Raw genomic sequence first — 26,551 nt, forward strand, 5'->3', positions numbered from 1 at the left:
GAACGTACTGTCACAAGACAAATAATACAAGGTCAAAACTACAACATTACACAACTAAACTATAGAAATAAATACAGAGACAATGTAAATTACTAGAATTATAAATTGTAAGTTAACATCCATACAATCAAACATTCAAATCAAAAGAGAAGAGAAAAATTTCAGAGCCTATGAGTACGACAAATGAACTGACTCGAAAAACTCAGAACGATAGGTACAGACCAGAAGAATATATTCAGTCATGGGTAGGAATATAGTACAAAATCAGTCAGAGACATAAACCATAGTATTTGAGGATATGTTGACTTGTGAAAGAACAAAATAATGGATAAATATTAAGGCCTAAGTTTATTATGTGGGGATCGACCCATGAATCCAAACACACTGGGTACAAACCAGCAGAAAATGTTACGACACAACAAAATGAATGAAGTTCATAAGCACATCAATAAGTTCAATTATATGCAAAGAGTAATTGTAAGAAGCATCAAGCTGCAATCAATGGTTGGACGTTCTCCTTGAGCACATACAAACATAGTCGCGATGACCACAGTTACCCAAAACAGAGTTAAGTATTAATCTGTCCACAACTCAAGTTCCAATCAGATGCAATATTGCAATACTCAAGATAAATACAAGTAAACAGAGTCATAGTGATCTTTGAAGGATGACACAATCAGGTAGCTTGAGAACCAAAACCAGTGAATAAAATCAGGCATTTATATATCTTCTTATATTGGCCATACTGGTAAATGTCTTCCACACTATTTGCTAATTGTCCATACAAACTAACCTACATACACAAAGACCCGGAAGATTCATTTACAAATGATAAATAAAAAATACATAGTGATTTAAATTGACATAATGTATTGGAAAGTCAATCCCCCTACTTGAAAAAAAAAGTGCATTTATGCTGAATAACACTGTCTTTAGCAGTCTTAGCTAACAATTCACAAATAAAAGTCACAACACACATGCAGTCAACAGATGCTCGAGTACGTTACCCAGCACCCATGATCTCTTGCAAGTCGACTGGTCCAGTAGGGTGCAGCCATACTGCAGTGTGGGGACTAGAACCACCCACATCTTTCCGTTTCCTCCCTAGAGTTCTCACCACAAGCTCCAATGGATAGGTAACTTCCTGTCTAGCAATCACATCAAATCCTGAAACCTTGTTTTGTGTACTGAATATGCTGTTCAGTACCTTCTTCACATCACACGAGATATGTTCTCCTTAGTAACTTTTCAAAGTCAGTTATATGGGATTTATGTCAGGTGTGAATAAAAAGTGTTCACATATGAAACATCAATATTCAGTGTTAAATGTAATGAGAAGGAATGGACTACTAAGGCAAATTATTACAAATATAAATACCTGGAATAACAAAATAAATGTAGTTGATATGATGATAGCAGACCACAGTGCATTAGTCATGAGACTACTGTCTGGGTAACCAACAGACAAATACATGGCAATCGAATTATGTATTTCACAGAAGAATAACGCCAAAAGAAAAACTAGACACTTTCAATGCCTCACTGTCCAGTATAAACTGGCAGCAATTAATTACAGAAGCAAAACCCAATGATGCCTTAAATGTTCTTTTCCAGACACTAAAAACAAATTTTGATTAGATGTTCCCGCTGATACCAAAGAAAAGCCACACAGGTAAAGCACAAGGAAAACAGAAAATAGTAAATGCAAAAACATGGTACACACCTGAGCTAGCCAATCTAAAAATCATTGTTCTAATGTGGAATCACTGTGCCAAAGCAGCCACAGATCCAAATAGTAAACAATTGTTATGCAGCAATTACTTAGAGGCCAAGAGATTTTAGAGAAAAAAAGTAGAAGTTAAAAGGAGGGGAATGATAGATTCATAAGAGAAGCCTAGAATCTGTGCAAAGCACCCTGGACTCCAGTAAATGAACATAGGAAGAAGCCTACTTCCTCTTCTAATGCCTGCAGTCCTGATGACTTCAATGGCTACTTTATCAATAGTAATAGAAAACACTGTTGCTGAAATCCCAGACTCGGTTATAGATCCTGCTGTTTACATACAAAATAAAACTCACAGTAAATTTGAACATGGAAAAAAGTACACGCAAATGGCATAGTGAAAATAGTAAAATATTACAAAACTTCGGAGAGTCAAGATATCTATGTGATGTCCTATACTGTCCCAAAGAAAATTATTGGAAAAATTGCACAGCCATTAACAACAGCTATAAACAGCTGCATATCTGCAGGAGTATTCCCAGATTTCTTGAAACTTGAAGGACAGTAACAGTTGACGAAAAAGGAAACCCAGATAATGTGTTAAGTTGCAAGCCAATATCAATCATTTCTATACTAGCAAAGTTGACTGAATCCATCATGAAAGATCAGATCCTAACTTATTTTGGAGAAAACAATCTCTTCAATGATGCACAACATGGTTTCCAGAAGGAAAAGTCCTGTACCACTGCAGGCATTTGAGGAGAGAGAGTTTGTGGCACTCACACTGTGCGATCTAAGCAAAGCTTTCAACTGCATCCCCCACAAAATCTTGCTCAAAAAACTAAAATGCTATGGTGTGGGAAGAACAGCCATAGCTACACTTCAGTCTTACTTGGAAAACAGAAGGCAAATCGTTTCAGTCCAATGAGTAATATCCCAGGAACAGAAGGTAGAATACGGTGTGCCACAAGGTTCAGTCATAGCCCCACTCCTCTTCCTCATTTTTGTAAATGATCTAAGTGAAGTTGGTGAGACACTGCAATTTGCGGACGACACCACTCTTATTGCCAAAGGGGAAAAGTGTGCCCAAGCAGTCGTGAAGTCTGATGTACAGTTTGAAAACGCTAAAAAATGTTGCATCACTAACAAGATGAAAGTAAACAAAGAAAAAACTCAGTGTATGGTACGCAGTCTCAGAAAAAACACATACACTGACCATACAGAATCTGTGAAACTGTTAGGCTTCAACATAGAACACAAACTCTCATGGAATGGACACACTGTGCATGTAGGCAAGAATCTCTCTCTTGTAATATACCTCCTATGAAGATTAAAAAAATGATTACAGACCAGTTTCTGATGACTGTCTGCTACGCTTTGTTCCATAGCCACATTCTGTATGGATTACAGCTATGGGATCATTCAGCAGGCTGCAAGGATGTGCTGCTACTGTAAAAGAGGGCAATAAGAATTATTGCATCGAGCAGCAGCCAGGAACAATGCAGATCATTATTCAGAACATTGGGAATAATAACTGTTTATAGCCACTATGTATTACTATGCCTTATCCAAGTAAGGGAAAAACTAGACACCTACAGCAAGAGGCATAACAATCATAAACGTAATACCTGCAGCAATGAAGACATAAATCTACCAACCTGCCGACTGTCCAAAACAAGAGACAGTTCTCCAATGATCGCTGTGAGGAATTTCAACAAACTACCTGTTGAATTGCAGACCCTGCCACTGGACAACTTCAAGAAAGAAATTGCTGAAGGCCTAAAACAATACCCACTATACTCGGTCCAAGAATTCTTTGTCTGTGAAGAAAGCGAATGGACGCAGTGAACATGACATAGTCTGTATACATTACCTGTATAAAGTTTAAATGTTATTCTGTAATTCACTATATTGTAAATAATTTGATTGTAACTTTGATGCAGTAAGTCCAGCCAAGGCTGGTGAATTACGAAGACCTGGTAATAAATGGTAATAAATAAATGGTAAATGACACTATTACTAATATTTGCAGTACAAATTTTGAACATTATTCCATTTCAAAACTGTAAAAAGATCTACTCCTTTAGTCTCATGACATATATGTGTCTAATTCTAAAGCCCAAATCTATTACAGAGCACAACTATATAGTGTATCATAGATTTTAATTCAGTCAATAGATAAGACCGAACTTTAAAATTCACATCATCTTACATATTAAATACAGACAAACAAAACACAGTTATCTAGTCTTATAAATCTACAAATAGATTTGACCTCAGTCACTGGATAGGACAGAACTTCAGAAACTGTATGACCTTACGTACTACATTCATGGCAAACAAAACACAATTATATAGTCTTATAAATCTACAAATATAGTGAATATATTTTATACACTAGGTATCATTATGCATACATGTTCATATGTCTTGTCCTTCATGTTAACTGTACTTGACAATTACATACTTGCTTTCCTTAACAGTAGCTCCTATTATCTTTACACGTGCAATTTCCACAAATTTCATTAAACATAATCTTGTCTCTAAATTGTTCGGATATACGACAAATCAGGCTACCTGTATCAGTCAAGCATTTCCCTTCCCACTGGTCAGTCTTAATCATAATGCAAGGACATATAAAATATGAATTATCGTATCTGCTATTAGACACTTCATGTAAGAGCTCACTTTAAATTTCATCAAATGGTACATCCATACTGTTTTTGCAGGGTTTTATCAATGTATTGTCAAGTAAAAGTAGAACACACGGAATGGGTTCCACAGCACAACTAACATCACTTATTACAGAAGGAACTCAAAATATTTTACTGTTAAAATTACATTTCATACTTAGATCTTCTCTCACTTCATTCCACCAATTTAGATAGAAATTTTGACTAACCACAGCTAGCTTATTCCAGGATGCATATTTATCTATGTTATCATCAATCTGGTCACAAACAAATTTCAAAAATTTTTCACCTTTATTCTTTAGGCTTACAGATAATTCACCTTTACTGTTTGGATCGTTATACTGCATGACATTAATGAAAAACTGCTCTGACTGGACTGGTATCCTATGCCTCTCACATACATCATCACAAACATCACATACCTTATCTGTATTCACAAACAACTCTGAAATTTCTTTATTCTTAAACTCTACAAATAACTGATACTTATCATCATCATCATCATATGCTTCCAAAATTAGTTCATCAACAACATCATTAACAACACAAGTCTCATTACCATCAAAGTCACACACTTCTCCTACATTCATTTGCAATAAGCTACCAGTCTCAGACTTACCAGCCTCTGTCAGTTCACAGCTCTCATTCACATGTACATCAAAAATACCACCTAATTCATATCAATACAGTCATCACCTGTTTTACATACATCAATAATACTTTTTTTCTGACCAGGAGAAGAAATTATTAGTACACACTACACCAAAATTCTCATTATTCTCACATCCTGGTTGGTGATTAGTAGCTACATCACTATAATTAAACATAGTATTCCAAAACTTTTGATCAAAACATAAATGAGAAATCTAATATTCCTTCTGTTCAACTTCAGATACTTGTGCCACATTATTAACACTATTGTGATCGTCTAATTGCAAGTGTAAATTGGGTGTCCTGTACTTGTTGTGTTCCTCACCCCAAAACTGTGGACCTTCATTGAGGCGGACTGCTGTTTCCTGAATAGTTACCTCTATGATTGTTTTTCCTATTAAATAGCCCATAGTTATCCCCATTGTTCCTATTCTGCTGATGTTAAAACTTTCTTTCTCTATTACCAAGCTGACCCTGATAGAAATTACCATTATCTCTGTTTCTGGAGTTATTGTGATCTTTATCATATCGATTATTATGGTACATGCTTCTTTCTACTGCCCTATCCAGCCAGCCCACATATCATAAAAATTGTTAAAGGCAATCATCAAGTCCGTGTACTAAATCTCACTGCAACCTCTCTGGTAATCCCCTTTTTAGTGCATCAGTCAATATCATTTTATCAAACGGCCGGCAATATGTGGTAATTTCTTAAGCTGATTCTTACAGAACTCTTTCATTGTACCCTCCCTGTTCCTATAATTTGGACCATTCAGAAATTCACTTTTAATTCTCCATTGTTCAGCTTCCAACCAAAATTTATTTTAAAAAACTTTTTCTGAACTTCGGTATGTCTCCCACTGACTTAAATTTAGATTCACCCAAGACAGAATGTCGCCTTCAAGACGTCATGCCTGACACAAAACTGTCTCTACAGTGGTGCAGAAAATCTATTGGATGTAAATTGTCTCTTGACTGGAATGTTGGACCATCCAATACAATTGTTTGAATAAAGATTTTTGTGAATACAATTTTCCTGAACTACTGAAATTTTTTGATCTAGAACATTTGCATTAATTATCGCACTGTTTTCAACATTGTAAATTTTTTGATCTAAACTACTAAAGTTCTGTTCCATTTTTTCTGCTACGGCTTTCTGTTCAACTTTAATGTCATTAACATTCTTCTCCTGATTTGCAGATTTTGCAGCTAACTCATTCTCCAAAACAATAAATTTATTTTCTGTGACATTGACTTTTTCAGTCAACATTTTCATCCATCTGACAACCCATTTTTTAGTTCTGAAACCTGACTACTAAGTTGGCCTATTTGGTGTTGTACCCTGTCCATTTTATCATTGTTCTCAGTTTTCAGGTCATTTAATTGTTGTTGTAGTGAAGTAAATTTTTCAGTTAACTGCTCATTAAATGCATGAAATTTGCTATGTTATCTGTTTTCATTTCTGTTAATTGATCATTCACTGCACTGTATTGCCAAAATCAACTGCATAATATCAGTTTTCACTGTTTCTTTGCTGACTACACTTTCACTTAGTTCAAAGATTTCTAAGCTGGATGCTACAGCTTTCACATCTACTTCACTACCCTCGTCTCTATTCATTTTCCTAGCAATCACAAATAGTTTCTACTTATCTTTTCTGATGTCTTTGTCGTATTTATAAAGTCCTCTTTCAATTCATTTGGTCTGTCATTGTTGATATTATCTATTATCTTGTCACTGTTGATAGGACTTTGCTGGGCAACTCTCGGGTCTTCTTTTGTCATGTCATTGTAATTACATTTATATATAAACTGCAAATGACACAAATCCAAAATCCATTCTTCTTCTGCAACAGACAAAACTTCATTTTCAGTCAGTAGATCATGGCTCAAGCCCACACTTATAGTCTTACTCTCCCACACATCACTATTAAATTTTTCTTAGTGTCTTCATTAGTTTCAAAAGCTTCGAGAAGCATAAGACATACAAAAGAAAAACTTTTTACTTATCTTCATTTTCGCTTCTTGTTGTTGGCTCCAGTTCTTGCGTCTGCAGGTACATCCTTGCAGCTGAAATTTTCATTTATAATGTTGTGGGGTCCCTGATGACTAAATAACCGATGAAGATTTGCCTGTTTATTTCTGAAATTTTCTACATCTACATCTACATGGATACTCCGTAAATCACATTTAAGTGCCTGGCAGAGGGTTCATCGAAGCACCTTCACGATTCTCTATTACTCCAATCTCGTATAGCGCTCTGAAAAAATGAACACCTATATCTCTCCGTACGAGCTCTGATTTCCCTTATTTTGTCGTGGTGATCGTTCTGCCCTCTGTAGGTCGGTGATTGTAATTTCGTGAGAAGATTCCGTCACAATGAAAAACGCCTTTCTTTTAATGATTTCCAGCCCAAATCCTGAATCATTTCTGTGACACTCTCTCCCATATTTCATGATAATACAAAACGTGCTGCCTTTCTTTGAACTTTTTCGATGTACTCTGTCAGTCTAACTGGTAAGGATCCCACACTGTGCAGCAGCATTCTAAAAGAGGACAGACAAGTGTAGTGTAGGCAGTCTCCTTAGTAGGTCTATTACATTTTCTAAGTGTCCTGCCAATAAAATGCAGCCTTTGGTTAGCCTTCCCCACAACATTTTCTATGTGTTCCTTCCAATTTAAGTTGTTCGTAATTGTAATACCTAGGTATTTAGTTGAATTTATGGCTTTTAGATTAGACTGATTTATTGTGTAACCAAAGTTTAACGAGTTCCTTTTAGTACTCATGTGGATTACCTCACACTTTTCGTTATTTAGGGTCAACTGCCACATTTTGCACCATTCAGATATTTTTTCTAAATCGTTTTGCAGTTTGTTTTGATCTTCTGATGACTTTATTAGTCGACAAATGACAGCGTCATCTGCGAACAACCTAAGATGGCTACTCAGATTGTCTCCCAAATCGATTATATAGATAAGGAACAGCAAAGGGCCTATAACACTACCTTGGGGAACGCCTGAAATCACTTCTGTTTTACTCGATGACTTTCCATCAATTACTACGAACTGTGACCTCTCTGACCGGAAATCACAAATCCAGTCACATAACTGAGACGATATTCCATAAGCACGCAATTTTACTATGAGCTGCTTGTGTGGTACAGTGTCAAAAGCCTTCTGGAAATCCAGGAATATAGAATCGATCTGAAATCCCTTGTCAATAGCACTCAGCACTTCATGTGAATAAAGAGCTAGTTGTATTTCACAGGAACTATGTTTTCTAAACCCATGTTGACTGTGTGTCAATAGACTGTTTCCTTCAAGGTAATTCATAATGTTCGAACACAATATATGTTCTAAAATCCTGCTACATATTGACGTTAATGATATGGGCCTGTAATTTAGTGGATTAATCCTCCTACCTTTCTTGAATATTGGTGTGACCTGTGCAACTTTCCAGTCTTTGAGTACAGATCTTTCATCGAGCGAACGGTTGTATGATTGTTAAATATGGAGCTAATGCATCAGCATACTCCGAACGGAACCTAATTGGTATACAGTATGGACCAGAAGACTTGCTTTTATTAAGTGATTTGAGTTGCTTCACTACTCCGAGGATATTTACTTCTACGTTACTCATGTTGGCAGCTGTTCTCGATTCGAATTCTGGAACATTTATTTCGTCTTCTTTTGTGAAAGTGTTTCGGAAGGCTGTGTTTAGTAAATCTGCTTTGGCAGCACTGTCTTCGATAGCATCTCCATTTTTATCACGCAGAGAAGGATTTGATTGTTTCTTGCCACTAACATCTTTCACATACGATCAGAATATCTTTAGATTTTATGCCAGGTTTCGAGACAAAGTTTCATTGTGGGAACTGTTATAGGCGTCTTGCATTGAACTCAGCGCTAAGTTTCAAGCTTCTGTAAAGGATCGCCAATCTTGGGGATTTTGCGTCTGTTTAAATTTGGCATGTTTGTTTCGTTGTTTCTGCAACAGTGTTCTAACCCATTTTGTGTACCAAGGATGATCAGCTCCGTCGTTTGTTAGTTTATTTGGTATAAACCTCTAAATTGCTGCCAATACTATTTCTTTGAATTTAAGCCATCTGGTCTACACTTTTATTATTAATTTGTAATGAGTGGAGATTGTCTCTCAGGAAGGCGTCAAGTGAATTTTTATCTGGGTTTTTGAATAGGTATATTTTTTGAGGATTTGGGGATTACAATATTCAATCTCACTATGACAAATCTGTGTTCACTAATCCCTATAACGGTTATGTTGCTGGTTATTAACTCAGGATTATTTGTTGCTAAGAGGTCCAGTGTGTTTTCACAACCATTTACTATTCGCGTGTGCTCATGAACTAACTGCTCAAAATAATTTTCAGAGAATGTGTTTAGCACAATTTCAGATGATATTTTATGCGTACCTCCAGAATTAAACATGTATTTTCTCCAACATATTGAGGGTGAATTAAAGTCACCACCAACTATTATTTTATTCTTGTCACATTTTTCAATATCACACTGACTTCACAATCTCCTTTTCCATAAAACCATCAGTTAGATTGTTGTAGCCAAAATGAAACAAACATGAGCATTTCCATCAGAGGCATGCCCACGGCTACTAAAATTCTGTGGACGTAACGTTAGCGACAGCCCCGGACGGTGCACAAGTCCCGCCCAATCACCCCCCTCCACACCAATCCATATCCTAAGCTCCGCACATGGTCTGCCGCATGTTCCAACATCAAAGTTGTTCATATCACAGATATGCCAGTCATAACAAGGGATAAAATCAGTAGTTAGTACGAAATACAGTTTTTCCGGTACCATTGTGAAGAGAATTAGAGATATGTTCATTGAATGTGCGAGTTGAAAAATCATGAATAAGAATGAAAAATAAAAATGGTATCCACACTGTCTTTTTTATTTCATGAGCTTTCATCTGCACTGTATCAAAAAACCTGACATTTGTTAACTGCAGTGAGCGAAAATTTCCGTCACATCGCGTAGTGTAAGAAATTCTGTTGGGAAATATTAATTGGCGGTATCACCAAGGATGCTGTCCATTATCTCAATGGTCTAAAGTCAATGTTGTGCATAAACAAGGCAAAGTCGATGTCTTTGTTTGTTTCTGATTACCTCATTAAGACTAAAGAATATAAGAGTGGGATAATGTAGAAATGCGTAATGCAAGCAGTCAGATATTTATACAGTGACATTCTTCATTAATATTTGCCTGTGTAATGGGTGAGTTTGTACTTGTGAACTCTTATGACTGCTTGCTTATAGCAGACACGAGGTTACTTTGAGTTCTTCTTCAGTGTTTGAGAGCTTTAGAGCTGCCTATTGTTAAACATATGTACATAATTTCGTCAGTGTCATTCCAACACATGTTATCGTACTTTAATGACTGTTAGATATCAGTCTGTTAGCTACCAGTTTTGACAGCAGTTGGCCACAACAGTCAAGATTAGGTACCTTGTGTATGATAACTTTATTGAGAGTGCATATCTATGTTTCATTTTGACAGTATTACACAAACTGCTAAGAAGCACTAACAGCACAACACTGCTAGTATGAACAACCGCGGTAAAACAAAAAACGATGAACAAAAACACGACAGCGACGAGGACTACCAAAGATCATATTGATGCGCTCTTGGTTGGTGTGGCGGGGGTAGGTGTGGAGGGGTGGTAAGTGGGCGGGGCTTGTGCAAATGTCCGGGGCTGTCACTAACGTTTCCTTTCTATGGTACTCACAATATTCCAAAGAGTTTACAATCTTGACAAAAGAAGAATCTTCAACTTATATCATTGTATTATAAATGACTCCAGAAATAAATTTAGTAATTCGTGTGAGATTGTGCAGTTAATAATATGATTCTTAAGTATGCCAGATATTTTGTAATTTCAAATATTTCTAAAAGAAGAATAATTTTTACTGTACATACAGAGTGTAACAAATTAAGTTCTTTTTATACATTTTAGTGTGAAATATACATCGTATACAAAATCATATGAAATTCTTTTAGTTAAACAGCAGAGAATGTTCTTGGTATCAGTTATTTCTATACAGAAAAAAGGTAGTGTTACAGGAGGGTGTCCCATTACAAATTGAATATATAGTGTGATACAGGTGGTACAAGGGTTATCATTGAAGGCAATCCCAGTGTCAAGTTATCTGTCTTCATTTATGAATGTATACTTGTGTTGCTAGAAGCATAAAGCAATGCTGTGAGCTTTATTTCTGTGTACATTATTTCAAGTGGTGTGTAAGCCTTACCCACTACCCATACATTTTGTGACCCTGTCAATGAAGAAACATATATAATTTTGGACAGCCCTTTTTTTACAGTTAAATATGGCGCCATGAGAATAGAAAACACTCAAAAGCCATTAGCAATGAGATTGAACAAATTTGCAGTGAAATTCAGGTTTTGGATCTCTCCCTTCTTGCAATACAAAAAGTGGACACAGTGCAGTGCAAAGAACTGAATGCTAAAGCAGTAAACAATCTTGCTTCAGTTCAAAAAATTCAGACAACTGTGCCAACTACACACCACTATGAATTTGATCTTTCCATTACCCCAGGGAAGTGATGTTAATAGATTTGAAACTGTTGACTGTCCAGTGATTTCTTCTGCCTTGCAATTGCCCTCAGAAGTTAGAACTGCCTCTCCATTGGCTCATGCAGTTCTTCCACTCTGCATTGGCAGTTATTGGGCCCACTATTTGATTCATGGTTATAGAAAATATTATCGGGCACCAACAAGTTACTGCTGCCTGAGAACAATTACACTAGTGATCAGTAATTTAGTCCACTGGGTGACAGCATTAGTGTTGGGCATTAGTATGCAACTCCCTTGTCTTCAGGTTTAACTTGTTTTGAAAGCTGTATTAATTGTTCACAGCAAAGAATCAACAGACCAAAGGCTTAGACAAGTGCTTTATCAAGAAAAAAGGATTAACAAAACCCTTTCAGAGCTCTGACAGCACACATGACATACGATAGACACAATTTTATTTCTTTATTTATTTATTAGTGTTTCATAAATCTCATATACAAGAGAATTGTGTGGATGTGGAATGAGTCATAATTACACATGAGAACTTATAAATACTAATAGATACAATGTTAACATTTACAAGCACAGGAATTTCTTAAAGTAAAACAGAGGTATAAAACAATACAATAATAAATTACAATTATTCCATAGTAAGTTCAAACTTTTCTAGAAGTCAAGTACGTGGTTACTCTGACATAGCTCATCATGTTCAGTTACTAAGTGACAACAGCAAATTTTACAAGTCAATGTTCCATATCTCACTTAAATATAGAAGTTTTTATGTCAAAGAATTCATCTAGAGAGTAAAAAGAGTGTTCCAGAAGATATTCTTTTAATTTATTTTTAAATTATGGTATTACAGTAGTAAGATTTTTTATGCCGATATGAAGAGCATTAAACATCTTTTTGCTTGAGTAGTGTACCCCTTTTTGTTCTAGGCCCAAGTTTTTTTCCATGCACATGCAACACGTGTTTTGACCTTGTGTCATTGTCACGATAGTCACTGTTGGTTTTGTGCAAGGGCAGGTTCTTAACTGAAAAGGATATAAGGGATAGGATACATTGTGAGGTCAGTGTTAATATTTTGTGTCTTTTAAAAAGATTTATGCATGAACGATTTCTACACACTCCACTTAGAATTCAGATTGCTGTTTTCTGAGTGACGAATACTTTATTTCTCATTGGTTGATTTCCCCAAAACATTGTGCCACATGACAACAATGAATGAAAATAGTAAAAATAAGCAGCCTTGACAGCTTCAGTATTTGCAGTCACTGGTACAATACACAGAGCATAAGTTGCTGTACTAAGTATTTTTCTCAACTCCAGAATACGACACAACCAATTTAATTTATTAAATTTAGTGTCGATATGGAGGGTGATACCCTCTGCTTTCAATCAGTTAGGAATGACTGAAGACACTTTCCCATTGGCCTCTTAAACCATAATAGACAGCTTTTGAAAGGAGGATTTCATGCTTCACACAGTTGGTTAAATCCCAAAATATACCAATTGAAGCTAATAAATTGTTCAGAGCTTCCAAAATATTATTGGTAAATGCAAATATAACATTGTCAATTGACAGCCATGCTTAGAATCTCAATTGACAATGGCTAAGAGCCTTGTGGATGTTCAGATGCTCCACATTTCTCTTATGTATAATTTTCTCAAGAACTTAGGAGAAACTTGTTAAAAGGGAAATCGAGCGGTCCTCTTTCTTGAGTAGAATGTTTCACATCTGCATACTTTATTCTGTCTGGGACGATATCTTGTTGAAGGGATTCGTTAAATATAATTTATGAGAATGTTTAAGTACCTTAGAGGAAATATTATCAAAGACAAATTTTTTGTTTGCATTTTAGTGATCATCATTTTCACCTCACTGACAGTAACTGGGGCTATATGCATTTGACTTATTCTGTCCAATCTCTTTCAGAAGGTACATAGCCTCATTGATCAAGCCCTTACAACTCATTTTTTCAGAAGCTGTTAGAAAGTGCTCATTAAGGACACTTGCAACTGCATTAGTATCTTTAATCAAACTACCACAATGTCTTATTTCTACCTTAGAAACACTATCATGTTTTTTCCCTGGCTCCCTTTTGATAGCACCCCAGATGGTTTTTATTTTATTGTTTGAGTTATCTACACTCCTGGAAATGGAAAAAAGAACACATTGACACCGGTGTGTCAGACCCACCATACTTGCTCCGGACACTGCGAGAGGGCTGTACAAGCAATGATCACACGCACGGCACAGCGGACACACCAGGAACCGCGGTGTTGGCCGTCGAATGGCGCTAGCTGCGCAGCATTTGTGCACCGCCGCCGTCAGTGTCAGCCAGTTTGCCGTGGCATACGGAGCTCCATCGCAGTCTTTAACACTGGTAGCATGCCGCGACAGCGTGGACGTGAACCGTATGTGCAGTTGACGGACTTTGAGCGAGGGCGTATAGTGGGCATGCGGGAGGCTGGGTGGACGTACCGCCGAATTGCTTAACACGTGGGGCGTGAGGTCTCCACAGTACATCGATGTTGTGGCCAGTGGTCGGCGGAAGGTGCACGTGCCTGTCGACCTGGGACCGGACCGCAGCAACGCACGGATGCACGCCAAGACCGTAGGATCCTACGCAGTGCCGTAGGGGACCGCACCGACACTTCCCAACAAATTAGGGACACTATTGCTCCAGGGGTATCGGCGAGGACCATTCGCAACCATCTCCATGAAGCTGGGCTACGGTCCCGCACACCGTTAGGCCGTCTTCCGCTCATGCCCCAACATCGTGCAGCCCGCCTCCAGTGGTGTCGCGACAGGCGTGAATGGAGGGACGAATGGAGACGTGTCGTCTTCAGCGATGAGAGTCGCTTCTGCCTTGGTGCCAATGATGGTCGTATGCATGTTTGGCGCCGTGCAGGAGAGCGCCACAATCAGGACTGCATACGACCGAGGCACACAGGGCCAACACCCGGCATCATGGCGTGGGGAGCGATCTCCTACACTGGCCGTACACCACTGGTGATCGTCGAGGGGACACTGAATAGTGCACGGTACATCCAAACTGTCATCGAACCCATCGTTCTAACATTCCTAGACCGGCAAGGGAACTTGCTGTTCCAACAGGACAATGCACGTCCGCATGTATCCCGTGCCACCCAACATGCTCTAGAAGGTGTAAGTCAACTACCCTGGCCAGCAAGATCTCCGGATCTGTCCCCCATTGAGCATGTTTGGGACTGGATGAAGCGTCGTCTCACGCGGTCTGCACGTCCAGCACGAACGCTGGTCCAACTGAGGCGCCAGGTGGAAATGGCATGGCAAGCCGTTCCACAGGACTACATCCAGCATCTCTACGATCGTCTCCATGGGAGAATAGCAGCCTGCATTGCTGCGAAAGGTGGATATACACTGTACTAGTGCCGACATTGTGCATGCTCTGTTGCCTGTGTCTATGTGCCTGTGGTTCTGTCAGTGTGATCATGTGATGTATCTGACCCCAGGAATGTGTCAATAAAGTTTCCCCTTCCTGGGACAATGAATTCACGGTGTTCTTATTTCAATTTCCAGGAGTGTATTTCGGATTTAATACGTAATGTTTTAGAGCACCTTATAACTCTTTTCAGTATTTTACAATATGATCTATAATGTTCTTTTACAGCTGGCTCATCAGAACATCTTTGTGATATATATAACTTTCTTTTTGTCTTAGATGAAATTTTTATCCTTTTTGTAATCCAGGGTTTCATTTTGAAGGCCTGGGGATTCAGTAATTTCACAGGTTTTTTTATTTTTTATTTTATTTTTTTATTTTTTTTTTTAATTAGAAATACTGCTTCAAAAATGGATAGATTGAATTTAATATTAACATTTCTTTAGTAATACATTTCGCTCCAGTCAGTCTGCTGCAAGCGCTTCTCTAATGTGCCCACATTGATTGTTCTGAAAGACCTAAAAACTAGTTTACATTTAATGCTCGAACATATGTTATTAAGAGTAAGCAACTTTCCACCATGGTCAGTCAGACCATTGAGAATTTGACTTACAGTACTGTGACTACTATTAAACTTATCGATAAAGATGTTGTCAATGAGGCTTACACTGGTCTCTGTCACTTGGGTAGTAAATTCAACTACTGGAGTTAGATTAAATGTTTGTAACAAATGTTCTGGTTCTCTTCTAGTGGTGTTGTCTGTAAGGAAGTTTACATTAAAGTCACCCAAAATGACTAAATACTTGGCCTTTGAATATATTTTTAACAAAACTGATTCAAGCTGTTTTAAAAAACACACAAAATTTCCCTGCAGGAGCCCTATATATTGTCACCACCATAACCAACCAATTATCAGCAAAAATTTCAGATAACAGGCTTCAAAATGAAAATCTTCACAATGAATACTTAAGTGATTTATGAGCTATACCCACTTTGATGTATACTACAGCACCACATTTCTCTCTATTTGCTCTACAGTAACTATCAGCTAGGACATAAACCTCCAAGTGAGGCATCAGCATGGCAGACTTTACATTCTGCTCTGTGAAACACAATAAATGGGCTTGGGCTAGGGAGTAATTTACATTTATGATGTGAGCCAAAAGCTCCACTTTATTTCTAAGGCTCCTGATATTTTGGTGGAATATACATAATTTATCATTCATAACAGATTTTAAGTTGCAGCATTTGGAGGTTAAATTAGTGTCTCACAATTAATAAGGACTGGTACTTGATTTACTGACAGGCTTCCTCTTGTAGGCTATGTTTGTGCACACATTACTTACAAATTGACCAGAGTCTTGCCATGATTCTTGTTGCACTGTGAATATCAGCTCTTCCACCCCTGTCATTTTTCATAAGTGATGGTGTTGGACTGTTTGCTGGTGATGAGTTGGTTACTGCTTTTGACTGGCTATGTTGTTTAATTCCATACTATTGTGTAGCTTCTTGTGCATAAAAAATCCTGTTGATTGCAGTCTATGATGGTAGGGCCCCTGGTTTTATATAGTTCGCTACAAAGTTCCACTACCTGGTTCACCAACTTGTGCCTTCCATTTCTGTTTAAGTGGAGTCCATATCTGGTATGTTCTTCGTGCTTTATTTTGCTCATATCTGTTAGGTGCACATGATTAAATTTTTTACACAACTTCTGTAGTTCGGAGTTGTAGTGCTCAATTTCTCTGTTCACACATGACCATTAAGGGAGATCATGCCACACTAGTGCATTTATTAAGGTGACATTTGTGTTGTACAGTTTAGGCAATAACTTCCTGTAAGTTCCGAGTGCTGTCTTGCTCTCATTTTTGTAGACATCATTGACACTGCCTATAATTAAAAGTGATTGTCTTTTTTTCAGATTGTTTGTTTCTATCATAAGGTTTTCGAGTACAACACTTAATATTGCTCCAGGTTTAAATTTTGTGAAAACATAATACTCTCCATGTAGAGCATCATGAAGGGGAGTTGAAAGGCTTTTCTCATGACTGTTTGCATACAGTTACAATTTTTACTTGCACCCATCTGTTAGTATCTTTTTGTTTCACCTATTCTCATTAAATCCATTGCATTTACTGTCTCAGGAGGTTTATTGTTACATACTTGGTAATAGCACTACTTTCACAAGTGCAATTAGCACTGGCAGTGCACGATGACCAACCAGTGGACTAATTGCTAAAAGTAGCCAACAGCATATATGCAACACTGGATCACCAGCTGTCATAATGTCATCAGCAGATGATGTGCCATCCAACTCCGTCTGGTGGATGCCAAACTCGTCCGAAGAGAAAGTGCTGTAGTGTGGTTCCTTCACACTCCGAATGACTCCCCTGAGAAATTCTGAAGAGCTATGCAGTTTAGGTGATGCTGGCCAGACAGATATAACCCCACCTGCAGCCAGGAGGACCTAGGAGAGCTATCTTTCTGGCACGCTGTAATGCTGCCCACCCAGATTATTGGTGACCTAGAAACAGCTTTATTAACATTTTTGGGTAGTATGACATGCATGTTGCCGATAAAAATTGAAATTGACAAACCATGTGCCTATTCAAGTGATGACCATGATGTAAATTAGGCAAGACAAATCACAAATCAAACAAATTGCCACTCCAACCACCTTCCTGGTGTTGTGATGAGGAGTCAACACCATCAAGACCTTGCAAAATGGCAAAACCACAAATGTCTCTATTGACTGGATCAAGCTAGTGTAGTCCTACCTTCACCTCTGCAATACACCATGCAGACGTCACAAGTTTCATCACACCTGGAGACACTGATGCAGAAACATCTTCACCACATCCAGCAGCTGCATTGACGGTGTGGCTAGCTGTATGCACAAGACAGAGGTGATTGGTGACTGGGTGTGGGGACTATGAACTATGAGAGGGTAATTAAACCAAAAACTGACTGTAGAGTGTGTTGCGATACGACAGTTATCTTTGATGTTAATCTCAGTGCTTGATTATCTGAGTTTATTAATGAATATTAATTCTGTAAATGTTCTTTTATGTATATTATTCTCTCTCTCTCTCTCTCTCTCTCTCTCTCTCTCTCTCTCTCTCTCATGCAAGCACACACACACACACACACACACACACACACACACACACACACACATGCACACACAAATGTGTAAAATAGTTACAAAGAGGTTTCAGAAAGAATTTCTCCAAAATTTTTACCATCACAACAACAGAATTACTCTTCTCAAACACTGTTCTGTGTGCTGTTACTGTCGTAGTTAATATACCGAAGTACTTCCCTGTCTGAGTTGTATCTTTTGGTTTATATTTCTTGTATAAATGCATAAATAGTATTTCACTAACACTCTGTCATATAAATATGCAGTCTGAACCATAAATTAAAGAAAATAGTAGGTCACAATATATGGCATTTGCTATAATGCTAGATAAGAAACTTAAATACCACACACTTAAAAGCAGTTTTTATTAACTATAGTGGTGCATGTGCAAGTACCAGGTCATATAACAGATGGACACTTAATTAACAGCCTAAAATAGCAGGCTGTAACTGTAGAAAGAATATGTGAGAATTACAATAAGTGTAAAGGTATATTATAACAAAGGCAGTTACAGCATTAATGTTTATACATGTGATAAAATGACAATTTTTATTGTTTGTTTAAAAGTGCAGATCCTGAAATTTTATTGAATAGTGAGAAACTACATAACTACAACAAGAATCTTTCTCTGTAGTTGTGTGTTCAGCAAGCCTCACTGCAACTTAGAGGACTTGAGCTTTACCTAGGTGTTAGTAGAGCAATGTGGTCCACTCTGCCTCCTGAGGATGACTTTGTAGCCTCTTGAGGGAGATGTGGTGGCTACTGCTGTGGAAACCAATATGAATAGGCATGAGGAGAGTCTGCTAACTTTTCCTCCAGTTCAGTTGTAATAGAGTCTGTACGGAGTGGTTGCTGAGACGCCACCACCAAAGGCACAGCCACAGACAGTGTGCAAAAACTGATAGAAAAAAAGAAACAGAGAAGAGAGACAATTTTAGATATTTATTACCATTTTAATGAAAATATGTTTAAGATTTTTTGATGTGTTCCACATCCATAAGGATAATTTTGCTTGGGATCTCTGGAAAGTATATTAGCATATTTGTTTCTCTTCGTAAATACACTGAAGAGGCAAAGAAACTGGTACACCTGCCTAATATAGTGTGGGTATCCCGCAAGCATGCAGGAGTGCTGCATCATGACATGGTGTGGGCTCGACTAATGTCTGAAATAGTTCTGGGGGGAACTGAAACCATGAATCCTGCAGGGCTGTCCGTAAATCCATAAGAGTACAAGGGAGTGGAGATCTCTTCTGAACAGCACGTTGCAAGGCATCCCAGATATGCTCAACAATGTGCATATCTGGGAAGTTTGATGGCCAGAGGAAGTGTTTAAACTCAGAAGAGCGTTCCTGGAGACACTCTGTAGCAATTCTGGATGTGTGGGGTGCTGCATTGCCCTGCTGGAATTGCCTGAGTCTGCTGGAATGAACAAAGGAAATGCAGGTGATCAGATATGATGTTTACATATGTGTCACCTGTCGGAGTTGTATCTAGATGTCCCATAGCACTCCAACTTCACACACCCCACACCATTACCAGGCCTCCACTAGCTTAAATAATACCCTGCTGATGTACAGGGTCCATGGATTGATGAGGTTGTCTCCATACCCGTACTCATCCATCCACTTGATACAATTTGAAATGAGATTTGTTCGACCAGGCAACATGTTTCCTGTTGTCAACAGTTCATTGTTGGTGTTGACGAGCCCAGGCAAGGCATAAACCTTTGTCATGCACTGATGAAGGGAATGTGAGTGGGTCTTCAGCTCCAAAAGTCTGTATCGATGGTGTTTCATTGAATGGTTCGCACTCTGACACTTGCTGATGGCCCAGCATTGAAATCTGCAGCAATTAGCAGAAGGGTTGCACTTCTGACACACTGAATGATTCTCTCCAGTCATTGTTGGTCCCTTTCTTGCAGGATCTTTTTCCAGCTGCAGCGATGTCAGAGATTTGATGTTTTACCAGATTCCTGATATTCACAGTATGGTACATTTGTGAAATGGTCATATGGGAAAATCCCCACTTCATCACTACCTCAGAGATGCTGTGTCCCATTGCTTGTTTGCCAGCTATACCACCACATTCAAACTCACTTAAATCTTGATAACTTGCCATTGTAGCAGGCAGTAACTGATCTAACAACTGTACCAGACACTTGTTGTCTTATATAAGCATTGTCAACCACAGTGCCATATTCGGGCTGTTTGCATATCTCTGTATTTGAATATTCATGCCTGTAGCAGTATCTTTGGCACTTCAGTGTATTTAGTGTGTATTCTTGTTTTTCTGACATGTTCTATGCCCTAGACGATCTGCACACTGATCTATGAGATCCTATAGTAATGTAGTGAAATTGAAACAAGAACTTTATTGTTGAATAAGCAACCCTTGAACTTCTGCAGTGAATGAGAATGATTTAATAGCTTGATCAACAACTGTGGACATCCTCAGTATGTCAAGATACGTGTCAACACAATAGTGTATCAATCCCTGCCCAAAGAACTTTTTTTGTCATTTACAGGTAACTCTTTTACATTTAGAGTACATTGCAATGTCTGAAATGATATTTAAATTTTGATCTTATATGGGGGTTGGAACTTAAATAGTGGCAACTATTTATTCACAACTGATACAAAAGAGTTACATGTTACTGTCCTTCAAAGTTGTCGCCAGCATTGTGTAGAACCTGTTGCCAGTGTTGTGGAAGGCATAGCATACCATTAGCAGAGCCTGATCTGTTGATGGTGCGAATGGAGTGGTCAGCTGCCTGTCAAATCTCTGGAACAGTTCTGAATCGAATGCCATGAAGCCAAAATTGAAACGCCAATCCAATGAGTGGCATCATTATGGGTCACCACGAAAGTCGAAAGTGCGTCAGAGCACCAGTATGGTGAAAGTTATGGTGATTCTTGTGTACGACTATGATGGTGTTATTCTAACATTACATTCCTCTGTGGAAGACTGTCAGTGCACAGTATTACTGTTCGTTTTTGGAGCATCACCTGTGACTATCTTTGCAAAAGAAGCGTCAATACTTTCTGTGCAACCCACCCATCATTTTGCACGACAGTGCACAGGCGCATACAGCACAAGCTGTGGCTGCTCTGTTTGGTCGATTTGACTGTGAAGTACTGTACCATCCACCATACTCCCTGGATTTAAGTCCTTGTGACTTTGATTTGATTCTGAAGATGAAGGAACCACTTCGTGGCATTCACTTCAGAACTGTTCCAGGCAGTAGACCACTCCATTCACACCATCAACAGAACAGGCTCTGCTAATGGTATACTAAGTCTTCCACATCACTGGCAATGGGTTCTACACATCAGTGGTGATTACTTTGAAGGACAGTAACAGGTGAAAACATGTAACTCTTTTTGTATCGGTTATGAATAAATAGTTGCCACTATTTAAGTTCCAACACTCATATATGATTGGGAAATTTATACCATGTAGAATGTCACACAGTAGTTGCAGCCAAGTTAGTATCCTCATGGCTGCTATCGCAGGTGGCTCTCTGCCTTTGATGGGGTAGGAGCTGACTGTGACAGGAATGGAGTAGGTGTAAGCAGGAGGATGTATTGAACAGGTCTTGCATCTGGATCTATCACAGGGAATGAACCGTGGGGCAAGAGGTTGATAGCAGGAGTGGAATGGGGACCTGCAAGCACACCTACATGGTCCTTTCCCCTTTTCTTCTCACACCCCACCACACAAGCACCAACATACTTCCAAACCTTTGCCACATGTGAACCCTCTCTATACACTCACCAAGCACATTCTATTGTAATCCATTCACAAGCATGTGCTACCCTATCAGAGGCAGAGCCAACTGTGAAAGCAGTCATCTCATATGCCAGCTTTGCAGCAACTTTTGCACAGTCAATTATTTGGGCATGACCACTTACCCCATTAATCAGTTGTCCACCTAAATGAATGGGCACTCTAACTTTTGCACAGAAAGTGCAGCTATAAAACTCTTTGACTGTCTATCCATGGAAATAAAAGCCTGACAGATAAAGTGTTTTCAAACGTAGATTAAAAATGTTTCTGTTTAAGAACTGCTTATATTCCAGAAAGGAATTCTTGAATACAAATAATATGCCACTTTTAGAGAAAAAAGCCTATAGAAGGCCAGCATACATAAATATTGAATAACTGACTAACTGTGGCCAAGACCAATTCATCACCTAGTGACACAACACACTGCTGAGCACAGCATACTCAACTTCAGTCATTGCTCTGCAACCCATTACATCTAGATGCTCCATCCCAACACCAGATTCGGTGCAGTCTGTCTTCTCCTCTGTTCTAGCTCCCCCTTCCAATACACTTCTTCACTTCAGTGTGAGCCACAAACAGCTCCCCCTGCCTACACCACTGCCACATTCCTGTCCCATCTCCTTGCTGCCTCTCCCTCCCAGCTGACAGCAAAATATACCTTCAGTTGTCCACCACCTCTATGCCCCTTTTCCCCTTTCATCAGTTTCAACAATCTCAGCTCCTCACTCCAGCTGACCTGCAACATCAGAAAGTTGAAGCCATATGTGTATATGGCTATGTTTGTGTATTCTATATGTCAGCTCTGATAAAGGACACCATCCAGGAGCTTAGCAATGTTTTCAGTTTTATATATGTAGCTACTGCCCACTGAATACCTTAACTATATGGTGCATTGTCATATTTACTCCTCTCTTTATTTAAATTGTCTACAGGTTTCTGTAACACAAAAGTAAAACTCTTGTGCACGTCTGTGAAATAACCTGTAGTCTTTGACAGATGATTCCTTCTGTATAATATGACTATTTAAATAATTCTAGTCCAACCTCCTTTAGCCAACAGCTGTCTGTCTCAAGTGTCTATAAAATAATTTTTGTTTTCAAACAATACATTTTTAAAAATTACACACATATTTTTTTAATAATTTTTAATGGGGTACAGTTCAGCTATTCAATGAAAATGATCCATTTCTATGTTTATCGTACATCTACATATGTTATCTACACAAAATATTTAACTAAAATCATGTGTTCAATGTGCAATTCTAGGTGGGATGGCTGCTGCTGTGCCCGGTGAACTGAAAGGTTACTGGGAAGCATTTAGTGCCTATAAAAGTGGGAATGTAACATGGAGTGATCTTGTATACCCATCAGTTAAAATCTGCCAGGAAGGCTTTGAGGTTAGTTCCTACTTAGCAAACGTTCTTAAATCAAATGAGGACAGCATTAAGGAGAGTGAGACACTTAGGTAAGTGACATTCACTTCAGCCTTAAAAGTCTGACTTCAAAAAGCAGCAGCAACATATAATAATGTGGCTGCATATCCAGTTGTAATGTGATTTATTTGTGATGATGAAAGAGAAACAATTCATCATTTTATAGATGAATTTAGATTTACCATTACCATAAATGACATGCAGGTGCTCTATAAAACAGGAAATTATTTACTAATTAAGAACTGAAGGCATATCCTCCTATCAGAATGTTGTTAAGTGAAATTCTTGTATAACATCATGATTTGGGGAACCACTGCCTCTTGTTAAACACTCTGATGACTCATCTTTTGCCATTAGCATTCTAAACTCTCACATTTTTCATGAAATAATATCCAGGCCAAAGTATCCTGATGCAAATCTGTATGAGTGCTTTTCATCAGCTCCCTCTTTTTAAAGCCACTGTTTCCTTAACCTCCTCATCTGTATCTATAATATTATTTTATATTTGGCTCCAAAATCTGTTGCATATTTTTCAAAATAAGATACAGAACTTTCATTTAAGGCGTTCCTAACAAAGAATTAAAGTGAGATGTTTCTCTGTGTATTATTATTCTATCAAATGTTCTGAAACACTCTCACTTAAACAGTTTCACTCCAGTCCTCAGGTTGCAGAAATTGGCAGCCTTCAGTCAAATAGCATATTTGCTTCAGCCCCGCTTGCCAATCTATGAGATCCTACAAAATTGTAGTGAAGTAGCAGCAAAAACCCTATTGCTGAAAATGATGTACCTCTGTAGGGCAATAGCTGTATGAACCAAGCACACTGTTGACACACAAACCATGTGATGTTTGTTCAGTAGTAGTCATTTTGGTATGATGCCACTTGTACGAAATGACAGTGTCACAATATTGTGCAAGTCTGAGGCTGAGGGAAATGCAGAATGTAGGAATGCATGAGGCAGAATTCATGTATCTCTCCTGGTTAATTCTTAAAGTGTCCTTTCCCACCCCATCCCCCTTCCCAGGCAGTGGAATAATTTCATTTGACACGTTATTACAGTGGGTCTTTAGTCATTAAATGATCCTTTTTACACACAATGGATGTGTCAACTGTGTACAGAACTACTTTTGAATATAATAGAGGGAAACATTCCACGTAGGATATCTAAAAACAAAGATGATGTGACTTACCAAATGAAAGTGCTGGTAGGTCGACAGACACACAAAGAAACACAAACATACACACAAAATTCAAGCTTTCGCAACAAACTGTTGCCTCATCAGGAAAGAGGGAAGGAGAGGGAAAGACGAAAGGATGTGGGTTTTAAGGGAGAGGGTAAGGAGGCATTCCAATCCTGGGAGCGGAAAGACTTACCTCAGGGGGAAAAAAGGACGGGTATACACTCGCGCACACACACACATATCCATCCACACATACACAGACCCTTCCCCTCCCCACTTCATGCAGTTATAGTTCTGCTCCAGTGCCCAGAGACAGTGGCCAAATGTGTGAGAGTTGTGCTTGTGTGAATGTGAAAATGTAAAAATCAAACAATGGAAAATCCAGGATGGAATGTAACAGTACCAGAGAAGGAAAGTTGCTACTCGCCATATAGCGGAGATGCTGAGTTGCGATAGGCACAATAAAAAGATTCACACAATTAAAGCTTTTGGCCATTAAGGCCTTTGTCAGCAGTAGACACACACACACACACACACACACACACACACACACACACACACACATTCACTCACATAAACGCAACTTGCACACACGTCTGCAGTCTCAGAGAGCTGAGACCACACTGCGAACAGCAGCACCAGTGCATGATGGGAGTGGCGACTGGGTGGGGTTAAGGAGGAGGCTGGGGCAGGGAGGGGGAGGGATAGTATGGTGGGAGTGGCGGACAGTCAAGTGTTGTAGTTTAGACAGAGGGCAGGAGAGAGGGTGCAGAGGGGGAGGGGGTAAGTAGCGGAAAGGAGAGAAAATAAAAGACTGTGTGTGATGGTGCTGCGCAATTCAGAAAAGCTGGGGTTGGTGGGAAGGACCCATACGATACAGGCTGCGAAACAGTCATTAAGATGAGGGATATCATGTTTGGTTGCCAAACATGATATCCCTCATCTTAATGACTGCTTCACAGCCTGTGAAAATGGATCCTTCCCACCAACACCAGCTTTACTGAACATTCCCGTAACCTCCTGGCCTCAACCTTCGTTAGTCACTGTCCTCATCCATCCATCCCCCTCCCTGTTTCCATTCCAGCACTACACAGCCGTCATTTCACCACCACACCCAGTCTTTTATATTTATTTCTCTCCTTTCCGCTACTTACTCCCTCCCCCCTCCGCACATTCTCTCCTACCCTCCATCTAAACTGCAACACTTTACTGTCTGCCACTCCCACCATACTATCCCTCCCCCTTCCTGCCCCAGCCTCCTCCTTACCCCAACCCAGTCACCACTCCCATCATGCACTGGTGCTGCCACTCACAGTGTAGTTTCAGCTCTCTGAGACTGCAGATGTGTGTGCAAGTTGCACTTGCGTGAGTGTGTGTGTGTGTGTGTGCATGTGTGTAAGTGTGTCTACTGCTGACAAAGGCCTTAATGGCCGAAAGCTTTAAGTGTGTGAATCTTTTTATTGTGCCTATCGCAACTCAGCATCTCCGCTATATGGTGAGTAACAACTTTCCTTCTCCGGTATTGAAAATGTAAAAATGTGTGTGTGTTTTCTAATTCAGAAGAAAGACTTTGTCCGAAAGCTTAATTTTTTAGCAGTCTTTCTCCACTGTGCCTGCCTACAGCTCAGTGTCTCCTCTAGGTAGTGAGTAGCAATCTATCCTTTCCATATTGTTGTTATTTCATCCGGGACTTTCCATATTTTGTATTAGTTATTTTAGATTTGTGAACCGCACTTTCAGTTTGACGTAGCACAAACTGTTTTCAGTTATTCATGTAGGAATCTGTTAGATCATAAGCAGGGCCTCTTATGCCAATGTTTGATAGCTTATCTAATAGGATAGTAACTTTTACAAAGTCAAAACTTTCTCAGGGTCTGGGTGTATACCTGCAACACATTCATTGATCTCGATAGTGCTTGAAATCTCTTCAATTAGCTAAGCCACT

General features: G+C 38.9%; 1 protein-coding gene across 4 annotated transcripts in view; it reads left to right on the forward strand.

Moving 5' to 3' along the window:
- Window positions 1-26,551, forward strand: part of LOC124552058 (scoloptoxin SSD14-like) — a 447,845-nt gene that overhangs the window by 361,900 nt on the left and 59,394 nt on the right. For all 4 annotated transcript variants that reach the window (XM_047126487.1, XM_047126490.1, XM_047126488.1 and 1 more), the window contains one exon: window positions 23,258-23,456. In XM_047126487.1, the coding sequence (XP_046982443.1) occupies window positions 23,258-23,456 (199 nt within the window). The remainder of the gene's footprint in view (window positions 1-23,257; window positions 23,457-26,551) is intronic.

The sequence above is a fragment of the Schistocerca americana genome, chromosome 1 (assembly GCF_021461395.2).
Source record: "Schistocerca americana isolate TAMUIC-IGC-003095 chromosome 1, iqSchAmer2.1, whole genome shotgun sequence".
NCBI lineage: Eukaryota > Metazoa > Arthropoda > Insecta > Orthoptera > Acrididae > Schistocerca > Schistocerca americana.